The sequence below is a fragment of the Macrobrachium nipponense genome, chromosome 37 (assembly GCF_015104395.2).
Source record: "Macrobrachium nipponense isolate FS-2020 chromosome 37, ASM1510439v2, whole genome shotgun sequence".
In the NCBI taxonomy this organism is placed as follows: Eukaryota; Metazoa; Arthropoda; class Malacostraca; order Decapoda; family Palaemonidae; genus Macrobrachium; species Macrobrachium nipponense.
Genome location: NC_061097.1, coordinates 30,721,110 through 30,737,693, shown reverse-complemented (window position 1 = coordinate 30,737,693; position 16,584 = coordinate 30,721,110). Strand labels below are relative to the sequence as shown.

The 16,584-nt window shown below is 35.7% G+C and overlaps 1 protein-coding gene across 1 annotated transcript in view; it reads right to left on the bottom strand.

Annotated features, from left to right (window-relative positions):
• Positions 1-16,584, bottom strand: part of LOC135209076 (uncharacterized) — a 95,231-nt gene that overhangs the window by 30,948 nt on the left and 47,699 nt on the right. Inside the window, exon 2 of the mRNA XM_064241660.1 lies at positions 16,498-16,584. This exon is cut by the window's right edge and continues 16 nt beyond it. Within this exon, the coding sequence (XP_064097730.1) occupies positions 16,498-16,584 (87 nt within the window). The remainder of the gene's footprint in view (positions 1-16,497) is intronic.

Below are 16,584 nucleotides of genomic sequence, written 5' to 3'. Positions count from 1 at the left end.
CTCTCTCTCTCTCTCTCTCTCTCTCTCTCTCTCTCTCACATACCACACATACCTGCTAACGAGGTGTTGGCAAAGGGAACACTACCCCTTAAAAAAAAAAAAAAAAAAAAAAAAAAAACTGAAAGGAAAACATTTGAATTTAAGACGTGTGGAAACAAATCCGTCCCTTTTGGGCCCTCTTAATGAGTCAGTCGTGTTCTATTTAACGGGAGATTATCGCCGCTTCAAAAGGAGCAGCAGCAGCAGTGACCGCCCCCAGCAGCCGGCGAGAGAGAGAGAGAGAGAGAGAGAGAGAGAGAGAGAGAGAGAGAGAGAATGTATATCATAATGTGCCAGAGAGAGATAAATAATAAATACACGAATAAACCAGAGAGAGAGAGAGAGAGAGAGAGAGAAATATCATAATGTGCCAGAGAGAGATAGATAATAAATACACGAATAAACCAGAGAGAGAGAGAGAGAGAGAGAGAGAGAGAGAGAGAGAGAGAGAGAGAGAGGATGTATATAATGTGCCAGAGGATAGATAAATGATAAATACACGAATAAACCAGAGAGAGAGAGAGAATAAATACATGAGTAAACGGGAGAGAAAATAACTGAATGAATAGAAGAGAGAGAGAGAGAGATGAGCGAGAGAGAGACAGAGAGAGAGAGAGAGAGAGAGAGAGAGAAACTGCATGAATAAACGAAAGAGAGAATGGATACATACGAGAGAAAGAGATTGAATAAATACATGAGTAAAACGAGAGAGAGAGAGAGAGAGAGAGAGAGAGAGAGAGAGAGAGAGAGAGAGAGACGGAGAATAAAATACATGAGTAAACGGGAGAGAAAATAACTGAATGAATAGACGACGAGAGAGAGAGAGAGAGAGAGAGAGAGAGAGAGAGAGAAACTGCATGAATAAACGAAAGAGAGAATGGATAAATACGAGAGAGAAAGAGAGAGAATTAATCATTACATGAGTAAACGAGAGAGAGAGAGAGAGAGAGAAAGAGAGAATAAACGATTCAGAAAGCAAATTAACAACACGAAACAGAACTCAAAAAGTCTACATAGCAGAACGAGTTCACAGGAGAGAGAGAGAGAGAGAGAGAGAGAATTACAAACCCAGGAAGAGCTGTGAGCGACACTACCTCTGTCAACAGACGCGTCGCTTAATTACGCAAACATGTCTCTCTCTCTCTTTTTGTAATCAAAAGTCTTTTCTCCCTAATTGAGGCTGATTCGTTTTGCCGAATTTTGGCGCACGAATTTTTTTTTTTTTTATAGTTTCATATTTTATTCTTATTTAATCTTTATTCTTGTATTAATGGTTATTTATAATTATTTTTTTATTTTTATATAAAAATTCTTTGCCGATTCGTTTTGACGAATTTTGACAATTTGAAAAATTATTTCAATTTAATATTTTATGGCTATTTAGTCATTACTCTTTATTCTAATATTTATGGAAATCAAATATATCGATTTTATCTTTTCTTGTATTTTGTGATATTGACATTTTTTCATTATTGTATATTTTATGGTTATTTGGTCCTTAATCTTGATATTAATATCTTTGTAAATTCAATATGATTTTTTAAAATCGGAAATTAGTCTATTTCTAATAAAATTGTTGGTTTCATACGTTGATTTTATATTGTAAGGTTACCTATTCATTAACCTTGTTATTAATATTTATTTCAATTAAAAATGCTGATTTTATACCATACATCTTATGGTTATCTAGTCATTAATCTTGATATTATATTTATTTCAAGTAAAATTGTTGATTTTATACCATAATTCTATATTTTATGGTTATCTAGTGTTAGAACTTTGCCATTTCCTTTTGTTTTGTTTTTTATTTTGGTTCTTTATCTTTAGTTAACCCCTAATTTGCTATTTATTATAGTATCCCCATCAGGGTTTTGAGTTTTCTTCCTCCACATTATTAGTTACTATTCCTGTATTTGATCCTTGGCCTTTTTTTTCCCAGAGTCCTGTTTTCGGTCTCCTTGGAGTGTTCCGAGGTGAATTTGGAAGTCCCTGTGCCCAGGTATGGCAGTCTGTTTCTGGCCTTCGTGTTGATAGCATGTCATATGGATTACAGCAAGTTTGCTCCTTTATTCTACTAAGATTTGAGCGCTCTTTATCCCTGGAGCTTGTTGCAACGCTGTTGCTTCATCTTGCTGTACCCTTGGGCCAGTATTAGCCTGGGGTACCTCTCCGTGAGCAGGTATAAAGCCTTTAATTTTTGTGACGTCTGGAGGGACGTGTATTTGTGACGTCTGAGAGACGTGGATCTTCCTGGAGGAGGTCGGGCTTTACTCTGCCGCTATTTCGAAGACAGCGGGGCATACCTTCCCGTTTCTTTGACATCCACGACGTCATTCTGGATCAATATAGTTCTTGTAAGAATCTGTGGGGATTTAAACTCTTAGTGGCCATTTTAAATTAGTTAGGTTATTTTAGTTGTTTGATTCTGTAATTAATAGTGTGGGTGTTTTATTCAATTGTGTTCATATTATGTGATTGCTTTTCATATATTTTTTGTATTTATAGAGGTTCCGGTAATCATTTCTATCTATGTTGTGTTTGTAAATATATTATAGTATTTTTACTCGTGGTATTAGTATCCCTCACTGTTAATATTTGCACACAGTCTGTTATTTCACTTATCGTAACTCTAACTTACGAGAACACCAGTTATGATTAATTGCTTTTCTGGAGTCTGAAAGCAGCCCTTTGAGGAGGGTCCTGACACTATACTCGGTTTTTTTTCCCACCTGTCCACCAGCGTGTGTTGTTTGCGTATAGTAACACTGCGCCCCGGGCTTTAGACAGTTACATTCAGCTTACACTCAACAATAATAATAACCCTATTTCGAATATTAACGGTGTAATTCACATACAGTAAATTATTAAAACACTTTTCAGTTGCAAATGTACACCCAGATATCCTTTTATTTGCCTAAAACTTACACATAGTGTAACTATCTAAAGCCCGGGACGCAGTGTTACCATACGCAAACACCACAGGCGGGTGGACAGATGGAAAAAAAACAGAGAATAGTTATTCATCTTTGTATCAGTGTTTATGCAAATTAGGTCTATATGTCAATCCTATACTGAATTAAAATAAAATTTATAATTTCAAAGTGATAATAATGTTGACGAAAAACACAGAAAGCTAATTTTACCGATAACACCCACTTTCAAATTTAAAACCTCATAAAGCAAAGCTAAAGAAACCTATTAAATTGGTGCGAGAAAAAACAAATATATATACATATATCGAACAACTACGTATTTAAAAATCTATTTGTTTATATATGTATTGTGGTATATACGCAATATGCTGACTCTCTCTCCTCTCTCTCTCTCTCTCTCTCTCTCTCTCTTATTATATATATATATATATATATATATATATATATATATATATATATATAATATATTATATGTGCTTGTGTGATCTTGTACATAACAGACTGAAGTTGTACAAACACACATGTATGTTTATGTGGTGCGTGCATACGAGGACACGCCCCCCCCCCTTTTTTTTTACACAAACAATATGCCCCCTTTTTTAACACAAATAACACACCCCCTTTTTTACACAAACAATGCGCCCCTCTTTTTTACACAAACAACACGCCCCTCTTTTTTACACAAACAACACGCCCCTCTTTTTTACACAAACAACACGCCCCTCTTTTTTACACAAACACCCCCCTCTTTTTTACACAAACAACGCGCCCCTTTTTTTTTAACACAAGCACGCCCCTATTTTTACACAAACAAAACTTACTATGTATTATAGCATCCACTCATCTACCAGTTCACAGTAAGTCCAAAATCCTGCCTCGGAATAGTTTTTCGTTAATTGCATTTGTGTCATGAAGCGATCGCTGTATAATACCTAAGTATACCGTAATTAAGGCCGGCTAATTGCCATCAATTAACCTCAATCGGGTACTCGCAGTGATTTCCGCCGATCTGTAATGTCCCCTGCGTTATGCGTTCAGGCCCCTTTCGTAATTGGTTTAGAAGTTTGTAGAAAATATAGGAGAATAATTGGTTGTGCTTGTTGATGACTTATATGTGTATGTGCCTCTCCCCCTCTCTCTCTCTCTCTATATATATATATTATATATATATATATATATATATATTATATATTACATATATATACACACACACACATATATATATATATATATATATATATATATATATATATATATATATATATATATCGAGCTACAATGTCCTTTAATATCTAATTCGCTCTACCTCGGAATTAATATATTTTCATATATGCTTAACCGAGGGGGAATTTTTTTCTCGATAATAGACTTGCCCGGACCAAGGCGCGAACTCATGGATCCTTTCAAATCCAGGAACGTCAGTGAAGCTTTACCTACTACACCACCGAGCGAGAGGCTAAAAGTTCATGTCGTCTCTCACCCTCATATACCTTTCGCGCGCAGGTAATTAGTTGGTTTGGAGACAACATCAACCCACCTCGACTCCGGTAGTGTTTGTAGTGCTTTTGACAGCACGTAGCCAATCTATAAGTCATATCACATTTCCGTGATTCATATACATATATCGAGCTACAATGTCCTTTAATATCTAATCCGGGCTAGTCTATTATCGAGAAAAAAATTCCCCCTCGGTTAAGCATATATGAAAATATATTAATTCCGAGGTAGAGCGAATTAGATATTAAAGGACATTGTAGCTCGATATATGTATATGAATCACGGAAATGTGATATGACTTATATATATATATATATATATATATATATATATATATATATATATATATATATATATATATATATATATATAGAGAGAGAGAGAGAGAGAGAGAGAGACATTCTCCACACGTGCCTAGCTTACAACCCCACATCAATGCAAACGAGAACACAACAATAATACCGGGCTAGCTGCCGCAGGCTATTGAACCAACCGCACATCATATTATAATGTTCCGTTTTGAGCGAATTCAAATTCACGCTCGAGTAAGTCCCATTAAATTCGCTCACAGTAAACACTCTATGAGACACACACACACACACACACTCAGCATCTGCTGTGGGGGGATCATTCTTAGATATTAGTGTATGGCAATAAATGGTTTCCTTTTTTTTTTTTTTTTTTTTTTCTCTCTCTTTTGAGGGGGGTGGGGGAAGGGGAAATATTTGAAGGTTCTGATTGTGATGGTACATGAATAAAAAAAACAAGACTATATATATATATATATATATATATATTATATATATATATATATATAATATATACCTATCTAATAAAAGGAACCCATTAAAACGCTAAAATATAGAGAGAAAATACTACTATATTTCAGAGACTGTTCTCTCCCTCTTCAGGTAGATGAAAAGTTACAGAAAAGGTAGTATTTATACCAAGATCTATCCACAGGTAAGCCAATTAAGAGGATTAAAGGAAAATTATCAGTGGGAGTGACCTAAATTGGCTTACCTGTGGATGGACTCATTGGTATAAAAACCACCTTTTCTGTAAACTTTTCTCATCCATCTACCTGAAGAGGGAGACAGCAGTCTCTGAAATATGGAAGCATTTTCTCTCTATATTTTGGCGTTTTTATGGGCTCTTTTTATTAGATGGAATTCTGTTGTAACAGAACCTTTTACCAGTTCATCATATATATATATATATATATATATATATATATATATATATATATATATATATACTATACGTATTATAATGTATGAAGTTTCTCAGCTCATTTTCAAAGCCCAATTTTAATTCTGTTCACGATCGCCAATTCTAGTCACAAAGGAGACAATCCAATATTGCCCCAGGAGGCTGCCATTTTGAGACAAATCAAGATAGCTGCTCCCTACCATTTTGAAAAAAGTCAAGATGGCTGCTTCTTAACATTTTTGGTGGAAAGGTGGCCATTTTGAGAAACATCAAGATGGCTTCTCCCTAACATTTTGGTGGAAAGGTGGCCATTTTGAGAAACATCAAGATGGCTTCTCCCTAACATTTTGGTGGAAAGGTGGTCATTCTGAGAAAAATCAAGAGGGCTGCTCCCTAACATTTTTGGTGGAAAGGCAGCCATTTTGAGAAAAATCTAGATGGCTGCTCCCTACCATTTTTGATGGGAAGGCTGCCATTTTGAAAAAATAAAGACAGCTGCTCCCCACCATTTTTGGTGGAAAGGCTGCCATTTTTATAAAAATCAAGATGGCTGCTACCAACCATTTTTTATTTCAAGGCTGATTTTGAGAAAAAGTAAAATGGCGCCCCTTTTGAGGAATAATACGAAAGCTGCTACCAATCATTCTCATCGAAAAGAGAAAAAATAAAACGGGCACTGCCTCACCATTTTTGGGTAAAAGGCTTCCATTTAAAAAATAACTAACATGCTTGTTCTCCCAACATTTCTGGGGTGATGTTAGTACTTTGTAAATTATTGATAAGACGATACATAATGGAACTGTAGCAAAATAAAGAAATTCAAAGATGGTTGCATGGATAACTTTGGATCAGCGTCAAATATATTAAAAACACAGATTCAAAGTTCTACGAAAAGCTATTATTATTATTCAGAGGATGAAACCTACTCATATGGAACAAGCCCACCAAAGGGGCCACTGCCTTGAAATTCAAGCTTCCAGAAAATATGGTGTTCATTACGAAGTAAGAGGACGTAACGGGAAATACAGAAAGAAGAGATCCCACTTATTAAAGAAAATTTAATTAATAAGTTAACAAATAGAAAAAAGGTATTAAAATACAAGGAGAATAATATAAGGGTAGTAATGTATTGCAAATTTGCTTGAACTTCTGAGGTTTCAATTGCAAGAATTCCACAGCCCAAAAGTGTGAAGAATAAAGGACCTCTGGCGCTGACAAGTTCTACAGCGAAGCACATTTTATAAAATCCAAAAATCAAACCCTTTACTTTTTAAATGCCGTCATATTCTTGGGGAGAGAGAGAGAGAGAGAGAGAGAGAGAATTCAAGATGGCTATTTTTCCAGGCGTTCACGAATGAGTTCTTGACGAAGACCACATTCATTATCAAAGCTCTTATTCTATTCTATTCTATTCTATTTACTCGTTTCTTCATCTCCTCTTTCTGTTGTGTGAGAAGTCAGGACTTCACTAATTAACCATTTTCTTTTCTCTCTCTAATTAGCTTCTGTTATCTTTTTCATTCTCTTGTTCTATGATTGAACACTTTTTATCTTTTACTTATTAACTGTTTACTGCTATTTTAAAGATCTATCTGATATAACTATTTATAGAAATAAACTGTTCCCAGTTACGTTTTATTATGATCAAATAATGTTCTTTAATTTATAAGAATATATAACAATTTAATATATTTTATTAGTCTGTCTAGTAATAAATTTCTTCGTTGTTTTAAAACTATTTACAATAATATATTCATTTGTAGGTGTAAATTATATAAGCAGTATATTCATTGATATTTTCAGTCCTTTTGAATTTTGAATTATATTTTTTTAAATGTTAAAACCATTCTTGAACGTTTGAAGATGTTAAAAATATTTGGCAATAACAAAGAATTGAAAATATTCCGTTCTGATATTATATATATATATTGATAGACAAAAATCTATATACTTGAATTATACAACACTACCAACGTACTTATATAACACTACCAAAACGTGATTTTTAACACGAAATACTATGGACACGCCAACTATGCAAAATTTCTGAATGGCAAACACTATTCTTCCAATATTCTACCATCTAAAATGTTACCTTCACAAACTCTTTCTCCTTGAACCTCTCTCTCTTTCTCTCCCTAAATTTTTCTTGATTTTTTCCCTGAAAATCTCTCTCTCTCTCGCTCTCTCTGGATCTTTCTTGATTTTTCCCTGAAAATCTCTCTCTCTCTCTCTCTCCCTGAATCTTTTTCTCCCTCTCTTTCCCTCCCTGAACATCTCACTCTCTCTCTCTCTCTCTCTGCTTCACACTATGATATATCACAGGGTAACATTCACCTCTCTCGCCCAATCTTCAAAAATTCATCCAAATTTTAATAGAAGGGAGAAAAATTCCTTTTTACAGTCAGGAGGCAAAGTTTTTGCTCGTTCTTTGCAACAATTATTAACGTTCCCGCGTCACTTTCTTTAGGGATTGAACCCGCCGCGTATAGAAAAAAATCCACACGTTTATAATTCGTGGATTCTCGTTTTTTTTTTTCTTTGAATGAACGATTCGTTTTTGTTTTATTCGTTAAATACGGGACGCTGTTTCGTTGGTTTAAAAAAAAACTGTTCGGTGCTTTTTTTTTTTTTTTTTTTTTTTTTTTTACCGAATTTGGTATCGTTTTATCTTGTATTTATATTTTGTTTTGATGGGTGGGCGTGTGAAATTTATAAAGGCAAGCGCGTGCGCACTTGCGCAAGGGCGTGGTGTAACCTTTCTCGCGCTCCTCTCTCTCCTTCTCTATCAATATCATTATATTATATAAATAATATATCATATATATATTATAATATATACTATATATATGATATACATTTATATATATATATATTTGTGTCATCTAATACCATGGAAATAAAGTCGAAACCGGTCAGTACCTACAACTTGTCTTATTTTTCGCCTGGATATAGGATATATATATATATATATATATATATAATATATATCTATATATATATATATATTATTATAGTATCATGTTATACATATATATATATTATATAATTAAATTAATTATAAGTTTAACCTGTATACATAAATAGTATACACATCATCCAAAGCCTTAGACACCTCCAGAAAAATTAGCAATAAAAAAAGTACATCAATATAAAAAAATTCCGTTAATTAAAGCCATCGGCAATAACAACAAAATATTCAACATTCCTTCAACAACTTTCAATAATCCATCCCCACGAAATGAGGACGGGATTAACCGGGTTATCCCCCGTGCTCGGGGAAGTTAAGGGGGGGGGGGGGGGGAGGGAGAGAGATTATCCAAAACATTAATTTCCCCCGTAAGCACGATGAAGCCTCTCCCAGGAGGAACAACAGAAATTGGGAGCAGGAGACTATTCACGGCGATAATCTATACCGCTAAGGGCGGTAGGTAACGGTGTTCTGCTATTGTCATTACAACATTCCATCGCGACAGATGGAAGTACTAGTGGAACTTGAGGCTTTGTAAACCTCTTCAAATCGTACCCCATCTGCCCCTTATACGAGCTTTCTTCGTAAACTTACTTTCATATTCATATCAGCCTAGTTAAGTATATCTTAGTTTTACCAGACCACTGAGCTGATTAACAGCTCTCCTAGTGCTGGCCCGAAGGATTAGATATTTTTACGTGGCTAAGAACCAATTGGTCACTTAGCAACGGGACCTACAGCTTATTGTGGGATACGAACCACATTCATCGAGAAATAAATTCCTCTGATTCCAGGTTGGCCGAGCCGAGAATCGAACTTCGGACCACCGGATTGGCAGCCGAGCACGAAAACCATTCGTCTAACGAGTAACTCAGCCTAGTAGAGGACGAAAGTCGAAAGGCCTGGCAACGGTACTTCGTTCTTTCATTTTCCTTTGTGGATTTTGCCTTTATTCATATATTCATCACGTTCGAAATTTTCCTGATTCAGTTATACACACACACACACACACACACACACACACACATACATACATACATATATATATATATATATATATATATATATATATATATATATATATATATGTGAATTTTATAATTTTATCACATCAATGTGATTCATATACATGCATTAAGCTACAAACGTCCTTTGATATCCAATTCGCTCTACCTCGGAATTAATATATTTTCATAAGGTTAATATTTTTTCATATATGTCTACCGAAGGGGAATTTGTTAGTTGATGATAATTTCGTCCTCTCGTGGATTCGAACCAGCGCACAGAGGAGAAATCAGGACTTCAGTGACTCTACAGACCGGGCTAACAAGATCCGAGGTAGAGCGAATTGGATATTAAAGGACATTTGTAGCTTAACTGTTTGTTTGTTTTGTTTGTATGGAGTTTTTACCCTGCATGGAAACCAGTGGTTTGTTCAGCAACGGAACCAACGACTTTACGTGACTTCCGAACCACGTCGAGAGTAAACTTCTATCACCAGAAAGACATATCTCTAACCCCTCAGTGGAACGCCCGAGAATGGATCTCGCGGCCACCGAGGTGGCAGGCCAAGACCATACCAATCACGCCTTTGAGGCGCTATGCATATATAAGAATCACGGCGCTGTGATGAAATTCATATTATATATATATACTATATATATATATATATATATATATATATATATATATTATTCCTCCATGGTTCTCTCTTATTTTAATGTATTCTTTCTGAGGCTCATTCCCCGAAAACTTTCAACAGGAAGAAATTATGAATAATGTTCTTCGAGGGAACTATAATTTCTCGTTTCTGCTCCCAACGTAACACAGCAAAAACAACTTCTCTCTCTCTCTCTCTCTCTCTCTCTCTCTCTCTCTCTCTCTCTCTCTCTCTCGTTTTTTTAAGTCTGCGAGGAGTAGTGTCTCGTAATATTTCACTTCACGAAGTTACGACTGTCAGATATTCATGAGTGCTAATATTTCCCTCTGTTTATTACGACGAGGACGAAACGCGTTTGTTCTGTGTATGACAATTCGGACGAATGATTCAAGCTTCGTGTGACATCGAGTTCCTTAATGACTGACCTTTAAATAGAAGTATTCTGTTACTTACCTTTGTGAATTTTTTCACAATTCTCCCGGTGCATAGATTTATCAGATATATATAAATATATATATGATATAATATATATAATAGATATGATTATATATATAACTATATATATATATCATATATCTATATATATATATAGATATGATATAATATATCTATATCTATATATATATATATTATATATATATATATATATATGTGTGTGTGTGTGTGTGTGTATATATATAAGGGAACATTCAACATACAGGGAACATCTCACATACAAGCAGGCGCATTCTGAATTTTTTTTCAGTATATTCTAAGTTTTAGTTAATTATACTTTGCGTTTTATTTCAGTATTTTCAGATTTTTTTCAGTATATTCTAAATTTTAGTTCAGTATAATAAGAATGTTTGAAAAGTATACTCTGAAATACTTACAAGTATATTGAAAGATTTTTTCAATACATCCTGAATTTTATTTCAGTATGCTCTGAAATTGAGTTTTTAGTATATTCTGAAATTTCGTTTGCAAAATATCTACAAAAATATCTCTAAAAAGCTTAAAATATTACAAAAACACAAAACAAAAATTTCTGACGATATTTTTCCAATCTATTCTAAATTTTATTTCAGTATATTCTGAAATTGATTTTTCAGTATATTATGAAATTTTTCTTAAAAAACATCAACAAAAATTTTAAAAACTTAAAATACTAAAAAACACACAAAACAAATATTTCTGATGATAACATTCATAAAATTCAACCCAACTCAACCTACTTAGTGTTCCAAAATCCATACCACGCCTTCTTCCCAAAACCCGCCTCTCCTTTCCAACCCCCACCCCAACCCAACCCCCGGCCCCCCCAAACAAGACATTTCTCCCGTTTAAGGAAGATCATACACAAACAGGTTTAAGACGCGAATGATCCCATTTTTGCCCTTGGGAGGCCGGGATGTGTGCTGGGAGGGAGTTCAGCCACATCTGTTATTATATGCATCAATTATGCTCGGAGAGCATGAGAGAGAGAGAGAGAGAGAGAGAGAGAGAGAGAGAGAGAGAGAGAGAGAGAGAGAGAGAATTTTAATATATATACATACATATAAATATATATACTTATATGTATGTATATATACAGTATATTTATACTCACTAGAGAGAGAGAGAGAGAGAGAGAGAGAGAGAGATGAGAGAGAGAGATGAGAGAGAGGAGAGAGAGAGAGAGAATTTTAATATATATACATACATATAAATATATATACTTATATGTATGTATATATACAGTATATTTATACTCTCACTAGAGAGAGAGAGAGAGACCTTACCTTACAGACCTTACATCTTGTTCGGGTTGCCCCAGGTCCCTCAGTGTGAGGCACCTCTAATGTCTACCAGAGAGTTGCTAGTACATCTTCCGGTATATTTTGCATCTTCCAATCTTGGATGGTCTGGGATGCAGTTTAGATATTTGTCGAGCTTATTCTTAAACACATCTACGCTCACTCCTGATATATTCCTCAGATGAGCTGGCAACGCATTGAATAGACGCTGCATTATCGATGCTGGTGCGTAGTGGATTAATGTCCTGTGTGCTTTCCTTATTTTTCCTGGTATATTTTTGGGCACTATTAATCTACCTCTGCTTGCTCTTTCTGATATTTTTAGTTCCATGATATTTTCTGCTATTCCTTCTATCTGTTTCCATGCCTGAATTATCATGTAGCGTTCTCTTCTCCTTTCCAGACTATATAATTTTAAGAATTGTAGTCTTTCCCAGTAGTCTAGGTCCTTAACTTCTTCTATTCTAGCTGTAAAGGACCTTTGTACACTCTCTATTTGTGCAATATCCTTTTGATAGTGTGGGTACCATATCATATTGCAATATTCAAGTGGACTACGAACATATGTTTTATAAAGCATAATCATGTGTTCAGCTTTTCTTGTTTTGAAGTGCCGTAACAACATTCCCATTTTTGCTTTACATTTGGCAACAGAGTTGCTATTTGATCATTGCATAACATGTTCCTATTCATCATCACACCAAGGTCTTTAACTGCTTCCTTATTTGTGATGGTCTCATTATTAGGTCCCTTATATGCATATAGCTTTCTTTCTCTGTCTCCATAATTTATTGATTCAAATTTATCAGAGTTAAATACCATCCTATTTACCTCTGCCCAATCATATACTTTGTTAAGGTCTCTTTGTAGAGCGTTCCTATCTTCATCACAAGTAATTTCTCTACTTATTCTTGTGTCATCTGCGAAACTACTCACTACCGAATCCTTAACATTATTGTCTATGTCTTCAATCATAATAACAAACAGTATTGCAGCTAACACCGTACCTTGCGGCACACCGGATATTACCTTGGCTTCATCCGATTTCTCGTCGTTTGCAATAACTATCGGTGTGTGTGTAAAAATTCTTTTAACCATCTTCCTACTTTATCCACGATATTGTGTTTTCTAATTTTCTTCGCTAATATATTATGGTCTACTTTATCAAAAGCTTTTTGCAAAGTCTAAACTAAACCACATTCTGTTTCATTTCCGCTTTTCATATTTTTGAATATGTTTTCACGGTGGACTAACAGTTGGGTTTGTGTACTTTTTCCGGGTACGAAACCATGTTGTCCTTTATTAAACAAATTATTTTTTATTAAATGTTTCATAATATTTTTTCGGGTTCATTTTACCCTTTCATACACTTTCATTATATGTGATGTTAGACTCACAGGCCTATAATTACTTGCCTCTAGTCTTGATCCACTTTTGAAAGTAGGGGTAATATACGCTAATTTGTGCTCATCATATATCTTGCCTGTATCTACACTTTGTCTTAATAATATTGCAAGTGGCTTTGCGATAGAATGAACTACTTTCTTTAACAAAATAGCAGGAATTCCATCAGGCCCTGCAGCAGCTCCATTTTTAATTCATTAATAGCCTGACACAATATCAGCTTCATTAATATCTATGTCAGCTAAATATTCACTATTTTCATCCTTACTTCTATATCATTATCTTCATTATCTATTCTAGGGGTGAAGGGGGTTCTCTCTTATATCGTTCTGCCAGTATGTTGCAAATTCCTTTTTTTCAATTCGTTAATCTCCCTTCAATTCTCAGAGGGCCTTATTTCTATTCTTCTTTTATTCATCTTCTTCGCATATGAGTATAAGTAGTTTGGGGTTTTGCTTGATATTTAATAGGGTTTTTTTTCTTCCAAGTCCCGTTTTTCATTTTCTTTTGATTGTATAATCTTTTTTTCTGCATTTTCTATCTTACTTTTTAGTTCTATAACTTTCCATGCATTTTTTTCTTTTGCAAGACCTTTTTTCCACTTCTGATTTCTGGAACAAGATTCTTCTGTCTCTTGGTATGCATGATGATGTTTATTCTTTTCTTCTTCGGTATATATTTTTCCACTATTATCTCCAATATTTTATATAATATCTCCGTATTTACCCATTATGTCATCACTTACGAAAATGTTATCCCAATCTTTGTTTAATTCTTCATTAATTTCTGACCATTTTATATTTTACTGTAGAAGTTGTATTTTCCATATCCTTCCCACTTTTTCATTTCTTGCTTATCTCTATTTCACTTGCTTTGGAATGAACTGTTAATTCTATGACATTATGGTCTGAAATACTCGCCATATAAACTATTATTTCTTTAACATAATTCATCTCGTTCACAAATACTAGGTCTAAAGTATTTTCCTTTCTTGTTGGCAGGTGATTTATTTGTTGAATGTTGTATTCTAGTAGCATATCTAATAGCTTTTCAAATTGCCTCTTATCTTCTGCACTACTATTACTCTCTTTTTTATATGTATAAGTACAACCACAATCTCCTATTCGTTCTTTCACTTCTACGAAAGGAAAGTTGAAGTCACCAGATAGGAGAATAGTCCAGTCCTTGTGATTTCTACATATATCATCCATTTTTCAATTATTAAGTCAAACTCTTTAGTATTAGGAGGTCTATATATTACTAGTTTCCTGCTCAAGTGGAGGAAAGGGATAGAGAGATTTCCTCCTTAGGCAGAGAGAGAGAGAGAGAGAGAGAGAGAGAGAGAGAGAGAGAGAGAGAGAGAGAGAGAGTTTCCTGCTCAAGTGGAGGAAAGGGATAGAGAGATTTCCTACTTAGGCAAAGAGAGAGAGGGTTTCCTCCTCAGAGAGAGAGAGAGAGAGAGAGAGAGAGAGGAGACGATGAGGAGAGAGAGAGAGAGAGTTTCCTGCCTCAAGTGGAGGAAAGAGATGAGATTTTCCGACTTAGGCAAAGAGAGAGAGGGTCCCTCAGGAGGAGGAGGAGGAGAGAGACGAGAGAGAGAGAGAGAGAGAGAGAGAGAGAGAGAGAGAGAGAGAGAGAGAGAGTTTCCTGCTCAAGTGGAGGAAAGAGATAGTGAGATTTCCTTGAGAGAGAGAGAGAGAGAGAGAGAGAGAGAGAGAGAGAGAGAGAGAGAAGAGGAGAGGAGAGAGAGAGAGAGGGGGGGGGGGGGGGGGGGTGGGGGGTGCGTCAAAATATTGACGCCAAGGCAAGGATCATCACCAACCTCGGCGAGATATCAGAGGGCTCTCAAACCTTAACGAGATTCTTCCCTGATAGGGAAAGTCTGTCAGTCGTGTAAATTTGTCGAGAAAGTTCAGAGAGAAAAGAGAGTTGAGGGTAACTTTCCCCAAAGAAAAAGTATATGTAAAAAAAAATAGATATATACTTCAGGTATATCAATCATGGTCCATGACCTTCCAGGATGTATTCTGAAGGTCAAGATGTCTTTTGAAGGTCAATTATGATGAAAGTTACAGGAGATTATAATCAAGGCCATTGAAAAAAGATAAACAAGCTTTCAGTGGTCTCGGTAAAAATGCTGAATGAGCCGCGGCCCATGAAGCTTTAACCACGGCCCGGTGGTGGCCCGGCCTATACCGTAGCGAGAAGAACGTCTATGGCTAACTTTAACCTCAAGTAAAATAAAAACTACAAAGGCTGGAGGGCTGCAATTTGGTACGTTTGATGATTGGAGGGTGGATGATTAACATGCCAATTTGCAGCCCTCTACCCTCAGCGGTTTTAAAGATCTGAGGACGGACAGAAAAAGCTTAGACGGACAGACAACGGCGGCACGATAAAAAGGAAGTCCTAAGAATACAAAATAAGTTTTGGGCCACGAAAACAAAATATACGAGCTTGGGTCAACTCGGCCACTTGGCACTTCCAACAAAAATTCTTTTGCCTCAAAATTTAAAAAATATGTCACACATAGTTGAGGTCAGTTATGTACCCAATTTGACCCATTTGCCACATCCCTCCCCCCCCCCTCAAAAAAAGGAAGAAGTCCACCCCTCCACCCCAACTAAACTACCAAGGCCAAGAGAGAGAGAGAGAGAGAAGAGAATGTGTCCATTTCCAAAATATAATTGCAGTGCATTGAGAGAGAGAGAGAGAGAGAGAGAGAGAGAGAGAGAGAGAGAGAGAGAGAGAGAGAGAGAGATTGTGTCCATTTCAGAGGCATTATAAATGTCAGATTTTTTCCAATATAATTGCAGTGCATTGAGAGAGAGAGAGAGAAGAGAGAGAGAGAGAGAGAGAGAGAGAGAGAGAGAGATTGTGTCTATTTTAGTGCCATTATAAAGTCAGAAACTTGTTTTTTTCTAAATAAAGTTGTAGTGCATTGAGAGGAGAGAGAGAGAGAGAGAGAGGAGAGAGAGAGAGAGAGAGAGAGAGAGAGGCACTCACCATCGTAGTCAGGTGGAGTAGGCACCGTGGATGCCACCTGGGCCAAGATCAGACAGCAGAACACACCCGCCGTGCACCATTTGAGAA